The 18629-nt window shown below is 41.8% G+C and overlaps 2 protein-coding genes across 4 annotated transcripts in view; one reads left to right on the forward strand and one right to left on the reverse strand.

Annotated features, from left to right (window-relative positions):
* Positions 1 to 11751, forward strand: part of trim3b (tripartite motif containing 3b) — a 15672-nt gene extending 3921 nt beyond the window's left edge. For 2 of the 3 annotated variants that reach the window (XM_069539485.1, XM_069539486.1), the window contains exons 2-17: positions 22 to 200; positions 2057 to 2186; positions 2643 to 2753; positions 2905 to 3056; positions 3336 to 3516; positions 3754 to 3855; positions 4014 to 4112; positions 4626 to 4778; positions 5003 to 5381; positions 5996 to 6099; positions 6218 to 6385; positions 6534 to 6702; positions 7476 to 7517; positions 8573 to 8643; positions 8789 to 8929; positions 9058 to 11751. In XM_069539485.1, the coding sequence (XP_069395586.1) occupies positions 55 to 200; positions 2057 to 2186; positions 2643 to 2753; positions 2905 to 3056; positions 3336 to 3516; positions 3754 to 3855; positions 4014 to 4112; positions 4626 to 4778; positions 5003 to 5381; positions 5996 to 6099; positions 6218 to 6385; positions 6534 to 6702; positions 7476 to 7517; positions 8573 to 8643; positions 8789 to 8929; positions 9058 to 9210 (2301 nt within the window). In that variant the 5' untranslated portion in view covers positions 22 to 54 and the 3' untranslated portion in view covers positions 9211 to 11751. The remainder of the gene's footprint in view (positions 1 to 21; positions 201 to 2056; positions 2187 to 2642; positions 2754 to 2904; positions 3057 to 3335; positions 3517 to 3753; positions 3856 to 4013; positions 4113 to 4625; positions 4779 to 5002; positions 5382 to 5995; positions 6100 to 6217; positions 6386 to 6533; positions 6703 to 7475; positions 7518 to 8572; positions 8644 to 8788; positions 8930 to 9057) is intronic. The other variant, XM_069539487.1, reaches the window with a different exon arrangement.
* An 875-nt stretch (positions 11752 to 12626) lies between these two features.
* trim47 (tripartite motif containing 47) lies at positions 12627 to 18242 on the reverse strand. Its single transcript, XM_020097337.2, has 8 exons — positions 18010 to 18242; positions 16932 to 17143; positions 15753 to 15798; positions 15539 to 15634; positions 15028 to 15252; positions 14827 to 14849; positions 14608 to 14729; positions 12627 to 14380 (listed from the first exon to the last, which is right to left on the reverse strand). The coding sequence occupies exons 1-8, from the start codon at positions 18187 to 18189 to the stop codon at positions 13851 to 13853; spliced, it is 1434 nt and encodes a 477-aa protein (XP_019952896.1). The 5' UTR covers positions 18190 to 18242; the 3' UTR covers positions 12627 to 13850.
* Positions 18243 to 18629: the final 387 nt, after the last annotated feature.

The raw sequence follows: 18629 nt of genomic DNA on the forward strand, positions 1-18629 counted from the left end.
ATCTTTGTATCTCCCCCCCAGGGTAACTGCTGCTGTCATTGTCTGTGGCTCTAAATGTCCTCTGCCATGGCGAAGCGCGAGGCTGGGAGCACCAGCCCAGTGGTGCGTCAGATAGACAAGCAGTTCCTGGTCTGCAGCATCTGCCTGGATCACTACTGCAACCCCAAGGTCCTGCCCTGTCTGCACACCTTCTGTGAAAGGTAACCAACGTTTGTTGGCAAAAGGCCTAACTACACCTTCAGTTCCCTCAAGCTGAACCCGACACAAACACAAGTCCCTGCTCACGCCTGATTTACGAGGCATCGTGTTTTTTGCTTGTCCGTCCATCCTTCCGTCAGTTCTTGTGAAGGCAATATCTTAAGAAAAGTCCGAGGAGATTTCTCTAGATTCTGTACAAATGCTCAGTTTGCCTCAAGGATGAAATAATTAGGTTTTGGTGGTCAAAGGTCAAAGGTCAAGGTCTCTGTGACCTCTCAAAACATATTTTGGCCTTGTGAACGTGATATCTCAGGAACACCTTGAGAGAACTTCTTCAGATTTGGTGCACACGTTCAGTTGGACTCACAAATGAACTGATTGGAATTTGGAAGTCAGAGCTCAAAGTTCAAGGCCTCTGTCTTGTGAACGGTTTATCTTAAGAATGCCAAATCTCGCACGTAGGTGTACTCAGGTTCATAGATGAACTGATCTGATTGGCCAAAGATCATGGACACAGTGTCCTCACAAAACATGTTTTTTACCTTTTGAACATGATATCTCAATTGTACCTTTTGGAAATTTCTTCACATTTTGAATTAAAAAATGAATTGATTAGATTTTAATGCAGGTGTACAACCACAGGGCAGTAATTGTAGTTTCTTTTTTTTAACTGCAGCTTTTTCCCTGTCAGTATCCTCCCATAGTTCTGAAGAATTCTTGTAATATTTACATGTCCCCTAATAGAAAAAACTCATCTATTGCAAATCCCCACCTACAATTAACCGGCTCAGAGTCCTTTACTCACTAACTCCACAGGAATAATTGCATTCCTCAGCATCACGGGCCGCCAACTGATTGTGGTCTGTCAGAAAGCCCCATTGTACGGAGATACATTTAAAATACTTAAATTTGCAGTTCCTTAGAAAGATAACACCCCCCTCAGGCGATACTTACTGGGGCATTTCGTGCCAAGCAGGTAGAGGTAGAGTGGAGAGTATAACCAGGATTATGTGTCAGACTGATTTATGTCTAAACCCTACGATCAAACAAATATTTATGGAATAGTCTTGAATAGCGACACAAAGCATGAAGGACAAGTCTTTTCTCTCCATGCAATGAGAGGGGCATTTACCCACCAGAGGGCAGGTTTAATCCGGGGGTTTAACTGGATGACATGTGATCTGAAGCCCTGCTGAGGTGAACAGATTTTTGTCTGGAGCCGTGCATGATGTAGCCAGACAGATGTTTTAATGCTGGATGGGCTGATGTAGTTTTAGGGGTGTTAGGGCTGAGCTGGTAACCCCCTGCAGGGCCCCCTCTGTTTGGGGTGGTTGGTGTCACGTTTAATCTTGCTCCTCTTTTCCTCTTTGTCATTGAGCACATGAGTGTTAGCTTCAGAAAGGTTTTGATGGTTTAGTAACTGTGAAAAAGGAGAAAGTTTCCTCTTTCATTCCCACTCGTCACCCTGAAAGTCTGGTCTTGTTCTATGTAACTTTGGTGTGTGGATACCATCTCCTGTGTGGAACTGATTGATAGTTGAAGCTTCAGGTCCAGCAAGATGCTGCTGGCTCAGGCCTTCGGGATTAGTAAAGTTCTATAGATGCAGTTGTATTTGTGTTTTTTTTAGTTATAGTAAAGTTTGTGATTTAACTGTAAAATAGTAAACATTTCCTTGTCATAACGGTTTGATCGACGGATATATCGATGTCTGAAATATATTTAGTTATTAATATTGGCCCCAAAAAAATCCACATCAGTCAGGCTCTACTAATAACTATTCACAAAACAATGCTAAGGACTTGCTCGTGTATATTTTATATATTCTTTAACTCGTGCATTTCTTTATCTCTCTCCCCAGTTGTCTCCAGAACTACATTCCCCCAGAGTCTCTGACGCTCTCGTGTCCAGTGTGTCGGCAGACGTCCATCTTGCCAGAGAAAGGAGTTTGTGCTTTACAGAACAACTTCTTCATCACTAATCTCATGGAGGTTTGAATCTTAATCCTTTTTTTTCTCTTTCAACTCAAATCGACACAAATCTGTTCGCCCGACAGGATTTTCCAGTATGTTACAGAGGAAGAACCGTAGATTTAACCAATCATGAGATGGATGTCAAAGTAAAGAATATCAAAAAGTACTGAAAGAAGTGGGTCAGGGTGTTTTATGTGATCCTGGTGCTGTTGTAGTGAGAGCCACTCCTAGTGTTGAACAGAGAGAGCACATATTTTCAGAGTGAGCTCACTCTGGACAGTCCTGACTTCTTCATGAGGCTCTTTTTAGGATTTGTTTGCTTCTGCCCACTTCAGTTCTGGCTGGGGACTTTTATTGCATCTCATCAGTCAGCTGTCCACTACCAAATAAAGGAAAAGAATGGAGACCATAGCACACTGTACATAAGAACATAGATCAGTATCTTACTTAGTCATTAAAAATGTTGTTGTCCAGGTTCTTCAACGAGACCCGGAGTGCTCGCGGCCGGAGGCCTGCAGTGTCCTGGAGTCAGTGAGTGCTGCAGCTGCAGGGAAGCCGCTCTGCTGCCCGAACCACGAGGGAAAGGTGGGAAACTCATCACTTCACCAATGTCACCCTGCCTCTTTTATCTTTTGACCAATAATTCATCTAAAATAACCTTTTTCTTTCCCCTCCTGCAATCCCCAGCCAAAGAGAGTGAGCTCTATTTTTAAACTAAATGTCCCTCCCTCTGCAGGTGATGGAGTTCTACTGTGAATCATGTGAGACAGCCATGTGTCTGGACTGCACGGAGGCTGAGCACAGGGAGCACGTGACTGTTCCTCTGCGGGACGTGGTGGAGCAGCACAAGGCCGCACTGAAGACGCAGCTGGACGCAATACACAGCAGGTCGGGGCTCGATGCCTCCTTAAAGCTTTTAGACTTTATCCCTCACATCAGGTGTTTTGGAGCTGAGGTGTTTGGCTCTGATTTAGAATTTGCAATCAAACATCACTTATGCTGTGGTGTGCTGTGCCTGGCTTTTCAAAACTACTTTAAAAAAATGCCTGGATCCTTCCGCTGATCCGGATCTGCACCAAAATGTAATTTGTTTTTTCCTGGTCTGCATTACATCTTCCCACCAAGTTCCACGGTAATTCAATCTGTTGTTTTTGTGTTCTCCTCCAGGCTCCCTCAGCTTACAGCAGCCATCGAGCTGGTGAGTGAGATTTCTCGCCAGTTGAACGAGAGGAAGACTGAGGCGGTGGCAGAGATCACCAGTACATTCGAAGAGCTGGAGCGAGCGCTGCATCAGCGCAAGACGGCCCTCATCACAGACCTGGAGAACATCTGCACCACCAAGCAGAAGGTGGTGCTCTCACATACATGCACAAGCACATATTTGTGCACTTGCATGGTTGCACAGTCAGGGTCAAACACACATGTGAGATCTCTCACATTCCTGTCAGCCTCAGGACTTAATGAAAGACTCTATCATCTCTCCTCTCCCCTGTTTGTATCTTTGTATAAACACCATTTCACCTGCCTCATCTCATCTTTTACTCTAACCTGTTCTCATCCTCTTTTCTCACTTACCTGAGTGCAGGTCCTGCAGGCGCAGCTTTCATCTCTCCTCCAGGGGAAGGAGCACATCCAGAGCAGCTGCAGCTTCACAGAGCAGGCCCTCAGCCACGGGAGCGCCACTGAGGTGGGCTGGCAGAGTGTAATTAGTATGACAGAGCTAGCAAACACTTTACAGCTCATCTGGGAATCCACTATCAGATTTGATGCAGCTCTGAAACAGGATGTGAGGACAAACAATGTGATATCTGACTTAGAAACAGTTTTTGTTTCCTGCATGTGAAGGTGCTGCTGGTTCAGAAGCAGATGAGCGAGCGGGTGACAGCGCTGGCCCGACACGACTTTCCAGAGAGACCACATCAGAACGCACATCTGGACTGTCAGGTATCAACAGCTGCTTATTCAGATTCAAATCGTTTCTCTGCTCTTTCCTCGTTGTCTCCTGACTGATTTTATTATCTGATCGTTTTATATCATTTTAAGCGCTGCCTCTGTCTAAGAGGTCTGGATAGAAAATGTATTGCTGGAGGTTTTGTTACCTTTTCATGCTCCTATTGAGGATGTGATGTTTTAGTTTGTTGTCTCTAATGATCTTAATTAAATAAGGATGGACTTCCATGAAGCCAAAATATCATGGATACACGTCGTCCATCTTTATACACGGTGTATGATCTCAACTTGTGGATCACTGTAGAATATACTATAGACATTAAAGCTATTCTAAGCAGGATTTGACATCCAGCAGACACAGAGCAAAATTAGCATCTAACCGCAGTCGTATCTTTTCACTCTCTGTTCATCTCTGATTTTCTGTCTGTAGAGAGCACAAAGGGTTTTTATGTTTTGCATTTGTAAAATATCACGTACATGTATCTTGTATGTAATGTGTCGCTCCAGGTGGAGACTGAAGGTCTGCGACGCTCCATCCAGAACCTGGGTGTTCTCCTCACCACAGCTGCTGTCGCCCACACCTCTGTTGCCACGGGAGAGGGGCTCCGCCACGCAGCAACCGGGCAGCATCACACCGTCACCGTGACAACGAAAGACAAGGTACAGTCTTCAAGTTGTTGAGGCTTAAAGTCATTTCCCACATGTGCAGAGGGAACCATGGAAAGATTGATAGGTAGCGGCTTTGAACTCACATTTCATGCAATGTTATTTGTTTTTTGAAAGAAGTCCGTAATGTTATGGTGGCATCACATGAGAATTATTCCTGTTGCTTGAACAAGATATCATCTCTGTTCTGAAATTGAATCAGTGACCTCTTTTTGCAGGATGGCGAGCTGGTGCGGACCGGAAATGCTGTTTTAAAAGCAGAGATAACGTCTGCTGATGGGAACCGAGCTGCAGAGACTGAGATAATGGACAATAAGAACGGAACGTACGAGGTGGGCTACACGATACGCTCCGAGGGAGAGTACTCCTTTGCCCTGCTGCTGTATGGCCAGCCGGTACGTGGCAGCCCGTTCCGCTTACGGGCCGTGAAGGCCTCAGATGTGCCACAGTCTCCGGATGACGTGAAGAGGAGGGTGAAGTCTCCCAGCGGGACGGGGGGCCACATACGGCAGAAAGCAGTGCGACGGCCCTCCAGCATGTACAGCACCACCAAGAAGAAGGAGAACCCCATTGAAGACGAGCTCATCTACAGAGTGGGTAAGAGAGGAGAGGAAGTTCATTTCAAACATAGGACTGTGAAATCTGAAAAACACAAAAATTACTCTTTTAAAGAAAGTCTATTTGTAACTTTGATGGGTTTATCTTATTCATAACAGAAAAGAAATATAGAAGATTACTGCAAACTCATTCACTCACTCACTCAAAGATAGTTTGACACAAACAATGAAGGTGTAATTTTCTCTCAGGGACAGAGTCAGTCTCAGCTGTCAATCATATAGTTTCACTCTGTTTTTATGGAATCAAATAATTAATTAAAACCAATATTACCTGAAACATGAGCTCTTGAACAAACAAACTACTTATGACAGAAACTTTTTTTGATGTGTAGTTTTACTTTTTAGTTTGATCCTTGTCCCGTCCACTAACATGGAGGAGGCAGGGGTTATGACCTATACTGCAGTGGAGATGGTTTGGCTTTACCTTTAACTTTTGGAGGCCGACATGTTGTCCATCTTTACATACTTATCTATAAACTGTACTGATAGGAAAACTCTCTCTCTCTCACACACACACACACACACACACACACACACACACACACACAGATTAAGGTAGAGAGTGTGTAATTATTTGAGTAATTAAATTGCCAGGCTCGCGGGGCAGAGAGAAAGGAGAGTTCACCAACCTGCAGGGAATCTCAGCCTCCAGCAACGGCAGAGTGGTGGTGGCTGACAGCAACAACCAGTGCATCCAGGTGAGACACACACACACACACACACACACACACACAGAGGAGAAGGTGTGTGTCTGTGCTCATGTTGGAAAAGAAAATCCTGTCGCTCATTTGCTTCCCAACGGAATTGATTTTACAGATTTTCTCCAACGACGGTCAATTCAAGATGCGCTTCGGGGTCAGAGGTCGGTCTCCAGGTCAACTGCAGAGGCCGACGGGTGTCACTGTGGACATGAACGGGGACATTGTGGTGGCCGACTATGACAATCGATGGGTCAGCATCTTCTCCTCTGACGGCAAGTTCAAGGTGAGATCACAGTACTTATTTAAAGACAGTTCGCATTTCTTTAGTGAAACATATGATAATAATAATAATGTTTAGAGATAAAGATGGTTTAAAAATCCTCTCAACGTGTTTCATGTCTTTCTTTACCTGCTAAAATGTTCCTTTGCAGAATAAGATCGGTGCGGGCCGGCTCATGGGTCCTAAAGGTGTCGCTGTGGATAAGAACGGACACATCATCACAGTGGACAACAAGGCCTGCTGCGTCTTCATCTTTCAGTCCAATGGGAAACTTGTGACTAAGTTCGGGGGCAGAGGGACGGCGGACAGACAGTTCGCAGGTGAGGAGGCGTTAACACGTAACAGCAGACGTCTTTTAATACAGACAGGGAGCTCAGGAGCTAGGTCTTCTTTTTGAAAGTAAAACTGTGCAACTTTTACTGAGCAACAGCGCCCTCTGCAGCCACATGGGGTGATTCATTCGGTTGGGCTCCATGTCCGAGCAAAGATGAGGTTTTCATTTAAAGATAAAACTCTGCGTTGTCACCGAACTGAAACAGTGGATATTACCCATGATTCCCGGCTTCCTGAACCAGAAAAGATTTTATGGTAAAAGTTGCATAGAGTTGCTTCATGTTGAATGTATTTATATGATGGATGCTATACATTGTGGAGATTAAAGTATAAGCCCTGACTGTGATCTCTGACTAACGAGGATGCAGCAGAAAGTATTAAGAACATTTACAGTAGTTTGCTTCCACCTCGCTTATATAAAAATATTAGCTGTGTCTAAGAAAGAAAACAAGCAGCGATGCACAATCTGTCCAGCTGAGAAGACTCATCTAAATATTAAATTCTCCACTTGATTCTTTGGTTTCTAGACTGATGTGTTACATTACATTATGTATGATTTGTTTTGGAAGCCTGTATTTATGCCCCAGGTGACGCAGCGAGCCCCTGCTCCCCCAACACAAACTGTGCCTGTGCTCACCACCCTTCTCTATTTGACTTCTTTGCTTCCTTTTATTTATTTTTTGTTTATCTCTGACGACCTATTTTTTTCTTTCTTTCTTTCTTTCTTTCTTTCTGTTCTTCCTTCTGTTTTCCGATTCAGAAAAACTTGGCCCAAACTTTAATAAATCTGGCTCAGTGTTCAGTAAGTACTAAGTGTGGCCTTGCTGCAACCTTAATCCCACAGTGCGGTGCCCTGTGCCTAACCCGACTCCCTGATTCTGTGTCTCACCTCCTGAAAACTGTTGACAAACTGTCGGATCCAGCTGTGCCTGTGCAAAACTGATCAAACATACCGAGGACATTGTAATAATCACTTCTATTACAATAACGGACATTTTGTCACATGCATTGTGTTTGTTGTGTAAATGGATGTAAAACGATCAGTGTGTGATTTTTCACTGCTCTGACTTAACCAGTGTTTGCTATAAGACAATCAGTGTTATGAGTGAGGGCCCAGTCACACGTACGCAAATGTGTCAGTGGTGAACCTTCGCTTCCTGTTCACGTCCAATCGCGGCGAGCGAGGAGGTGAATAAAACATCTGCTTCCTGCTTTGACCTGCAGTATTCATTTTGCATTTGTGTGACCGGGCCCTTACACTGTTGGTCTCAGACAAAGGTTTTCACTTTAGATAAATAAGAATAAAGAAATGTTTGTAGACGATTCTATTTTTTAACTTTTTAAACCTATTATTTTCAAATTCTACATATTTGGTTGAATTTGCATTTTCTTGGTTTTATAGTTAGATATTATAATGAGATATTATCAAGTTCATAGTATTGATATAGAATTTTTTTTTAATAAAGTTCATGGTTATATGTTTTTAAGCCTCAGTTACATTCTTTGTCAAAAAGGTTTAATAGTGACATCTTAGAAATCAGTATTTGTTTTATATACTTCCGCCAATTTATCAGACACTTGAAATTGTTTACTCCCTAATATCGTTGTAGACAACTTTTAACAAAAAACTTTTCCGAATCTATAACCTTCAGGACTTTTGTAGCTAAACTTAAATCATTTAATGTGTTAAAAACATTCCAACAGACAAAATCAGAGGAGCTACAAACGTCGTGATTTCAGCTTTAGGCTCAATCAGTTGAAATGTAACAGCCCACTAACAGTTAATGAAGAAAACCACATGGATCAGCTCAAACCACAGCAACTTCAACACTGATCCGTTTCTCTCTCTTCACTCAGGTCCTCACTTTGTCGCAGTGAACAACAAAAATGAAATTATCGTGACTGATTTCCACAATCACTCTGTGAAGGTGAGACTTTCAAGAGAAAACTATGTCTCGGAACTTTTTGAAAGCATAAAAGATTTGTTTTAACTCGTTTAGATGCTTGTGTATTATCTGTATATTTTACAGTGAGCGTTGACATAACTCGTTCCTCCCTGACTTCCTGTCGCAGGTTTACAGTGCAGATGGAGAGTTCTTGTTTAAATTCGGTTCTCACGGTGAAGGAAACGGTCAGTTCAACGCTCCCACCGGTGTGGCTGTGGACGCCAACGGGAACATCATTGTTGCTGACTGGGGAAACAGCAGAATACAGGTGAGGGCACATTTAGGAGCTTGATCATCAGTCCAGCAACAGTCGAGCTATTTAATTCACAGCAACCTTGAAACTCCTTGAAAGATCTGAGTATTCTATAGTTCTATGTGTTTTGTGTTTGTGTTCAGGTGTTTGACAGCACAGGCTCCTTCTTATCCTACATCAACACATCAGCAGACCCACTGTATGGGCCCCAGGGCCTCGCTCTCACCTCAGACGGACACGTGGCTGTCGCTGACTCCGGCAACCACTGCTTTAAGGTTTACAGATATCTGCAGTGAGCTGAGGGAGGACACACACTGTTCAACTGCTCTTCAGACAGGTTCATGTTACACACACTGCTCGTGGACATCGAGCTGCGATCCTCGGTTCCTCCAATTGAATTCCTTTTGCAAACATTCAAAGATTTAATATTCAGAGATGAAAACAAAGAAATCTGAGAAAAACATTGAAAACACTACAAATCCCAAAACTTTGTAAAATAAGGGTCTTTTTAAAGACCAGTAATTCCCCAAAAATATTGTAAAAAGTTAAATTAGTTCCCTATTTCTGAGAAAGACTTCTGGTAAAACAACGTTTAAAGGAAATAAAAGTTCATGTTCAACTCAGGCACTTATTATTTGACAACCGAAGTGGAAATTGACCTCTGGAACCAGATGTTTCAGATCTATGTCTCATGAGTGTGACCTCACCAGTCGACAGCCTGACAGTTTTTAAAGTTGGTGATACACTGCAATTTTTTGGGGCAAAGCAGACGCGCAACTCTCCCAGCGACCAGCAAGAGAAGTGAGGCGAAGGTCACCTCTGTGTCCCGGTGAAGAGTCGCTGCTCGGGCCTCTTCTGGAACACTGTTGCACGTCAGTTCGCTCCAAAAAATTACCCGTGGTCACTGCCTTACAGTTTCCAATCCTCACAACAGAACTCGCGCAGTACGACGGAGTATTAGGGCCACTTAAAGAAAAGAAAATCGGAGATATCCAGAATAAAGATCAAATGTTACGTGGAAATGATAAATATTATGAAGTGGAAATTTGTAATTTAAGTCAAGAATTAAATCAAAATTTGACGAAAAAAACTATTGCAACTTTATTCTTCATAAATGAACCTATTTTTTCTTGTGAACTATGACTTGATTTTCCGACTCTCCGATATTTCTTTCCCTTTGAGTGGTCGTAATACTCCGGGGTACACACAGACAGGAATGTGTTGATTTAAAGACATCGTTTCTTGTTCTCATTCTGCACCTTATCAATATTTCTGTTTGTTACCAACATGTATATGCAAGTTTTTGTTGTTGTTGTTGTTTGGGTATCCAAAGAGAAGCATCAAGAAGCACAACAGGTAATAGAACAAAAACTGATCTGGTTCCTTCACAACTCATTTATCTTTATATCAACCAAAACAAACTTCTCATATCTGACCCCACCACTTCTTGCACTTTTTGCATATTCATATCTACAACCTGACGTCGTTGTACATATGCATATTTAGATGTATATCTGGATTTGATGTCCATGTTATTTCACTATATAGCCAACTTATTCCAGCACTAAATGCATCAAGGATTTCAACACTGGAGTATTTACTAATACGCTAGAACGTCACGCCAAGTAGTAGCCAACTAAATGACCTGCAAACATCAACGGAACAATGTTGTATACACGTTATTTTGCTGTGTTTTATCTTTTTTTTTTCCAAAGGACTTAATTTATTTCTAATTTTCTTTTCTACATAATTTGTTCAACAAATTATTTTTCTAATCGGTGCATTTTGAGCTGTCTCCTCTTTGCCAAAACGTCGTTGTACATAGGCCTCGTAACTTGAAGCACTGAAAGCCCTTCTCTGATTCTGCCTCTTCTTAAAGTGAGCTCAAACTCAAAATGGCAGAAACCATTTTTGAGAATTTTTTTTTTGGACCTTTATTAGATTTTAATTAAATTTATAACCTATACTGCAGCCAGCCACCGGGGGGCGGGCAAAATGCTTTGGCTTCACTTTTGGGGGAGCTTAAATATCGTCCATCTTTATATACAGTCTATATAAATCTAACTAGAACATTTCCTTCAGCCGAAAACACGTTTGTTGTACGTTGTTGTTGAACATTGCACAAACACAAATATTATAAGAGTTATATATAGTTTGCAAGAGTAATATATGCCTCTGTGTAGTTATCATTGAACATAATCTGAAAGTGTACTGTGTATTACAAGCATATTCTTGTTGTAGCTGACAGGCACATTTTTCATGAACTTTTCCAGTAGTTGCTTTGTAGTTCAAGGTTTTTTCTGTGACTCCAAGAGAAACACAACACCAGCTAACACACAGTGACGTAGTTTTTAACAAAACTTGTTTTATAATTAAACTGTGCCTGATCATTGATCTGTGATCCATCCTGTCGTTCCATCTGTTTTTCCTACTTACTGGAAAATTGGGTTTTATTTTTTACTGGCTCTGTGTAAAGTTACAGACGCACATGTTCTCTTTAAAAAATAAGATTGTATAATACCAACTTAAAAAGAAACGGATTTTCTGATACCGGCAAACTGGTTTTTTCAAATCTAATTTATCCACTGTATAAATATAACTCAACTATAATTTGAACAAACTTAGTTCATTTGTGTGTGTGATCAATATCATCAAATTCACTTTTCTTTTTAGTCAGTCCAACAATTTTTCTTTTTTCCGATGTAATTTCAACACTGCATTAACCATGTTGTGTTGTCCTGCTGTAAACTACAAGAGGCCAGTCTTACAAAGAACTAATCACTATGTAATCATGGCAAAGGTATAATTGTAAATATTAAAGAATATTAAAGAACCAACTGTTGTGTAAATGGTCTGTTTTATATAACTACACTTAAGTTCATTAATTCTTTTGTGGAAGTGTTAAAAATTCTTTGGGAAATCAGGTGAATTTTTCTTTTTCTGCAGGACGATATATCAGCACGGCTGTGTTTCTCCTTTGTAATACAGGAATCTGCATATTCAGAATTTTTTGTTTCTTGGTTATTTGAAATAACTGTTAAATTTGCTGAACGCTCTGGGTTACACGCTGTAGGAAATGTCCAGGTAATGGAGGCTTTCCAGTGGCATGGTTATGCATTTCTGCATCGTCAGATTGTTCAAAGGAATTTTGATTTACTTAAAAGTTTGAATTTGAAACTTAAAAATTCCTCCTCCCTATAATTTTTCTCTGATTTTGCAGAATTGCCAATAATCTTTATTTCACATATATCACTTCAAAAGACAAATGTCTCCTTCTTTGGGGACAGCTATCTGAAGCTAAACCCAATGGGTAGAAAGAGACGGATATTCAGTTTCTGTTACATGGGGGCAGAGAGGATGACATACAATTTAAGGTGCGGCTATTGTTCAACTATTTGTTTCCTCTGTTGAGGGTGTGCTGAACATGAAAAGCAAGAGATGAGAAAACAGGAAACCACAACCCTCTTACACTATAGATAGCCTGGCCACTGCAGGCAGTTTGAGCATTTCTGATGTAGTTTAGGATGGAAACAAATGAGCCTTCTTTAGGAGCGTCACATATAAAGCTTAGGAGTGAAATTTGAGGGGAAGGCTTGAACAGATTAAAAGCTTTAAAACTGGGATACAAATGAACACCTTTGTCTTCTTTTAAAACCAACTGCAAACTGAGAAACAAAGCACAGTAAAAGCAGGAAACAGCCAAAAACAGGAATAACAAGATCATTTTTTATGTCATTTGTCAAGACGTCTCAAAAACTGCTTCGCTGTACACATGGATGAGAAAAGCAACCAAATGTAATGTACAGGTATGAAATGATGTTCACCATCTTAGACAAAACAAACAAAAAACAAGCATCTTGAGATCGATGGCACGCCGTCTCAAATTTTATCACTGATCCTGTTAAATGTTTCTACTCTGCCCTGCAATAAAAGCTTTGGCAAACTGCACAAGCAAGAAAATATGTAAAACGTACATTTAAGAGAGAAAGGACAAATATTTATACAACTGTCCAAATACAAGTATTTTACATTCAATTTGAATAAAATGGCCAACTCGTCAAAACAACTGAAGCAGGATTATTTAACGGAATATAAAATAAACGCTGTTGCGGCTCATGGATGTGATGGAATGTTTTTATACAGTAAGACATATCTACGGGTTCGACCACTTAAATATGTACGGGCATATGTAGCTGATTAACTACATTAATGATGGCTAATAATTGGTCACAAGAATATTTGAAAATATTGGCTTTGCACTTGCTCACTTTCGAGCAGATCCAGTGGAAAAACTCCAACAAAGCCAATTGTATTGTTCGTATATCTGCTCACAAACCCTCAGAGCAATTATAAAGAGAAATTTGCAACAGTCATAAGAGAATGTACAGAATTATAAAAAAAAAATAAGGACAGGTAAAGTTTTAAAAGATAAAATTATCTGTACTGGAGTTAAAATCCACGAAACAACCTGAGCCATTAGTTTCTGGAAGTCAAATCAGTGTCCGAGAGCTGAGATTGTGACCAAATCGAGTCACTGAAATCTGGTGGTCATCAGCTCCGACTGTTCTTCAGTCTAGAACTAATGAGGGAGTCAACAAGTATCAATGTGATAACGAGGCCATGTTTCCTTACAGGTCTAACCAACAAGGCCGGAGCTCGGACCCTGTCCAACAAAAACGTTTATGTACAATAATGTAGCATAGCGGTTGCTAACAGGATCGGAGCCGTGCTCCAATCAACAGGAGCATCTGTATCCCAAAAGACACAGTGATATAGACAACAAAGCACCTCTCCTAACACCCAGCCACAGTAGTCAGGGTTATGAGCCTACAGTGTGTGTCTAAACCTTTGCAACTTGCCAACAGCAAATCTGGAAACACAGGCGTACACGAATTGACGCTTAAACAATTCATTTAAAAGCCTCGCTGCAGCTCTCTCAGTAATAGTGGCATATCTGCAGCCTGCTGCCTGGATCGTTTTTCCCTGGGCTGAAGAAAGGGCTGACTGCTTCCTCAAAGCAGGTGTCAAACATGTAAAGTCTCTTCATTGTGACGCCGTCGTAGAAGCTAAGGCGCCCTTTGTCGTAGTCTAGAAAGACACCGACCCGGGGAGAGTCCCAGTAGTCTGCCACCGGGATGCGTCCGTCTTCATCGTTGGCGTACAGCCGGTCCTGCAGACACAGACTCCAGTATCCTGCGGAGGGTGTGAGGTTGACAAAGCCCTTCCTGTTGCTGCTCTGAGTGGTGACTCCCAGGTACCACACGCCTTTGTCCCTCACATCCACCTCCCAGTAGTGCTGGCCACTGGAGTACTGGGCTATGGCCAGCACGCCACAGAAGCGGCTGAAGCGGCCGGGCGTCTCTGGGTCCTGGTTACGAACATGGCCCTCCTCCACTTTGGTGTCAAAGTCTGAGATGATCAGGTATGGGTGAGCGGTGTCGGGGTCCAAAGTGAGGTTCTGAGGCACTAAAGAGAAACAGCGAGAGGTTAATTCATCTTACTAGTACGCTGGGCTTAGGCCTGAAGTAAATCTGAAGCCCAAACACTACAGAGTCACCCAGTAACCTGCATTTCTTTTGAGTGTGTGGAAAAGTGCAGCACCTGGAGCAAACCTAGACAAGAATTAAATATTTAACTACACTTAACATCAGTCTACAGGAACATCTTCACTGTGCCCAGTGTGTGAAACTCACTGGTGTGCAGAACATGCATCATCTTCTTCCACAAGATAAGCTGGATGGGCCCTGAGTATTTTGGATATCCAGTATTCACACCAAGAACTGCGGGGGTAAGCGGAGGGTCTCGGTGGGCGACTCTGGGAAGGGAGGCAGCAATGTGACAAAACAAATGTTAATTTGTAAATAAAAATAAAGGATTTCATAGGTTCAAATTAATAATTTTTAGCCACTTACTCATTCCATGTCTCAGCAAGGCTCTGTTGGAAGAAAAACATATTTTGATTTGAAAATGTTTCCAAGAAACACAAGCCAGTCCAGTTGCGTACATCCACTTTCACAACTTCTGAAGAGACCATGAACTAGATGACTGAGAATCTTCAGAAACTTAAGTAATTACACAAAACAATTTCAGATTCAGTGTGAAGTCGCACTGACCTCAAAGCTCGTTTTCCCACCGATGTGGCTGTGGATATCCGCTATGATTTTGTCCAAAGCTGTCCCTTCTTCCTTCAGTGTATTCAAGTTTTCATCCAACAGTGACACGGCGGCCTCCGCCTGACCATCCAGGCCCTCGAGCAGGGAGTCTCGCTCATCTAGCAGGAACTGGACCATGGCACCGATATCTGCCTCAATCTTCTCCTTGATTCTCCGTTTGTTGACCTTTGAAATAGAGGTTCAAAGGGTTAGCAAAACAGATTTGAACATAGTGCAAGTTCATAGACAACTTTCCTGTTCAATGTTTTCCCTAATATTTGCAAAGACCACTTCATGAAGCTTAATCGCGCATCTAAGATGGATTCCACTTTGTTGTTAACATTCAAGTTTACTTGAATTAAATTCAAAAGTTCCAGATGATTTAACCTTGAATCAAACACTCCACAGGTTTGCACCACAAATACTGTCTGTGAACTTTAGCAGCGAAAACCAAAAAAAGGCCCATCCTTACCAGTGCTTCATCTTTGTTTAGCGCTTCAGCTGTTATAACGTCCATACACAGAGACTTCTCCCAGTTGAGCTCCATTAGCCTCTGCTTTAACTCCATCTGTTATAAAACATCATCAAGACACATGCACATTATGTCAGAATATGATCAATCATATTGAAAACCCAATAGATGTTAGATGCACTGAAGAAAACAACTGATCTCTTTGCCAACTTACCCTCATATCATTTGCAACTTCTGGCACTGGTGCCACCTCATGGTGTCTGAAACGAGACAAATGGACAACTAGTTAGTTTCCAGAGCAGCGTGTCACACACAAAAAAACAGTAGAAACAGCATTTCACTCCTCATGAAAACAGACTTGTGTTTACAGCCTTCTTCATCACTGCCTCTGGTGCTGTATTGCTACATTTGCTGGTGTAGGCTGAAGGTCATGGTCCTTGCTGGGTGTATTTAAACCTGTAGAAAACGTACTTGTCCAAATAAGGATATTGTTTGTTTGAGGATGACAACAATACCCAAACATACATGAGGGAAAGTTCTGTTTATCAAATTATGAAAACACATAACCATTTATATAGCACTTCTCAAAACAAAGTTACAAAGTGCCTTACAAATAAAAAAATTCTATAATACATTCAAACTAAAAGTACAGAATGAAAACACTAAATATGTGGCTGAATTTTTTTGCACGACCTAATTCAGTAATAAAAAGTAGAATTAGGTAAAATCGGGGACTGTGCTTGTGGGATAATAAAAGTATGTTTTAGCTTTAATTTAAAAAAGGAAGATACTGACTCAACCTGCCGTATTTCCTTAGGCAGTGTTCCAGAGCCTCAGAGTTTTTTTTAAAAAAGCTCTGTGCCACTTGTTCTTAAACCCAGAATCTGGAACATGATTTGAGCTTGAGATCATCTTGTTTCACTGTTAAAAATCCAGAAGACTGATTTAAAAAATCCTAACACAGTTAAAACATATTGTTAAGAACAACAGAAATTTAAAAGGTACATGTTAAAGTAGATGAATGATTATTTTTTAGGGAGAACTTTTGGTGGACAAAGTTCACAGGCACACAATGTTTAATTCATGCAAAAGAAAAGAAGACGACCTCGTTCCTTGTGTCCCTGATGGGCACAAGTTTACTGTTTACTCAACCATAGGCTTGGTTTATCATCTTTTCTGATTAGGGTCTGTGCTACGGCCTTGATTGCTATGGCAACTGCCATTAGGGACTGCCAGCTAGACTCAGTGTTTACATAGCCATTCCTGAAACTCTTGCTTTTGGGAAATTCTTAGTGACAAGGTTTACACACAAGAATTTGCAAGAAATACATTTTTCAGAGTAAACTAACAGGTCTGTAGCATCCCTATATAAAAAGGTGAATACACGACCGACCTGTGTGCTCTAGATTCCCGGCACACAACACAGATAAGCCTTTTGTCAGTCTGGCAATAGAGTTTCAGCTCTTCTCCATGTTGTTCACACTTCCCATCAACTTTGACGGGCTGAGGGGGTGAAGAACTGGACCCCAGACACTCCAGGTCGTCCAGTTTGGCCACCAGGTTCTGCACCAGGTAGTTTTTAGTGAAGGTCCTCTTGTTGAACACCTGTAAGAACAACAAAAAAAGCAACTGAGAAAGAGGAAGTCTGTGATCATGCAGTTTTATTCAGTGTGTGTTTATTGTCCATGACAACATCTCTCTTCTGTAGCTAAAAAACTCAAACACAGCTACCCTATGTGCTGCAACATTCCAGCAAGCTAACAGCAGCTAGCAGCAGTGGCTACAAACAATCCCATCCAGATGTGTTACACCTGTGTACGACCAAACATGTGACTTCCCCCCCTTCCCAAGAAAATGTGTTTGCCAAAATGTTCCCATCGAAGAGTTTTGGAACCATTGCTCTTGATCGCCCAAATTCCAGATAACCGTGTTTTTACCTGCTGCTACATTTTAGCTAGCTAACGCCAGCTAGCAGCAGTGGCTGCAAACAATCCCATCCAGATACGTTCCACATGTTTTTGAGAATGCACGTCTTCCCCTTCACGTTAAAATGTCTCCATTTCCTTTATTTTCAATGGCGTTTTTAACCTGCTGCTAGCTGACGTTAGCTAGCAGCAGTGGGTGCAAACAAGTCACACAAGTTTGACAAATCACGTGTCTTGACCCCTTCTAATAAAAAATGTCTCCGTTTCCTTAACTTTCTCAATTTATCTAAAACTGCTGTCAATTGACCAACCTGCCAATCAATAGAGTTTTTACCTGCTGCTACAGTTTAGCTAGCTAATGTCAGCTAGTAGCAGTGGCTGCAAAATAAAAATGGGTTGCTGATATCAACAGACAACAGACTCGGGCACTTTGAATCAGTCGATTGTGTGTGTGTCTGTGTCTGTGTGCGTGTCTGTGTGTCTGTGTGTGTCTGTCTCTGGACGGCAGCAACACACTGAGTGAAGACAAGCAGAGCAGCAACGCACCGTTCGGCACTGGGGGCACTGGTAACCGTAGTCTCCGCCATTTTCGTCCCAGTGCATGCAGATGCAGAAGCGACAGAAGTTGTGGCCGCACTTCAGGATGACGGGGTCCTTGAAATAATCCAAACAGATCGCACATGTGAGCTCCTTCTTCCAGTCGTCAGCAGCTCCGGCGGTCGCCATGTTCACGGGCCAGCAGCAGCACAGCAGACTGCAGGAAGTGAGGGCGGAAGTAGTGCAGCGGCCACATTTGTGCTACGTCATCTCCCCTCTCAGCCAATCAGAGTCGTCCCTCTCTCCCTCCTGCTCAGCGGGCGATACCATCACGGTGGGGTTCGAACCAATAACAAATAATACAACTCACATTTTCCACCATTTTTTATATCGCACATATATTGATTATTGGTTTGACAAAAAATCTATATTTAATTTCTATGTTTAGCTTTTTCACTTATTGCTCTTGTACTTTCAGTTCCTGTCTTCCTCTTCCTCCTTGATCAGTGATGTCTCCATGTTTTTCTACTTAATATGCGTGGAACAACAAAGCCAAATCCTTTTATGTTCAAAATCTACTTGTCAAGAGACACAATCCTGATTCTGATCTCAGGTCTCAATCTTAAAAA

Source organism: Paralichthys olivaceus, chromosome 15 (assembly GCF_024713975.1).
Source record: "Paralichthys olivaceus isolate ysfri-2021 chromosome 15, ASM2471397v2, whole genome shotgun sequence".
NCBI lineage: Eukaryota > Metazoa > Chordata > Actinopteri > Pleuronectiformes > Paralichthyidae > Paralichthys > Paralichthys olivaceus.

Coding starts and splice junctions, on each gene's coding strand:
- trim47 (XM_020097337.2), bottom strand. CDS start 18,189: ATGGCGACCGCCGGAGCTGCTGACGACTGGAAGAAGGAGCTCACATGT. Junction 14,850..15,027: donor GTGGGAAAACGAGCTTTGAG/GTCAGTGCGACT, acceptor TTCTTCCAACAG/AGCCTTGCTGAGACATGGAA. Junction 14,381..14,607: donor GATGCATGTTCTGCACACCA/GTGAGTTTCACA, acceptor GTTTCTCTTTAG/TGCCTCAGAACCTCACTTTG.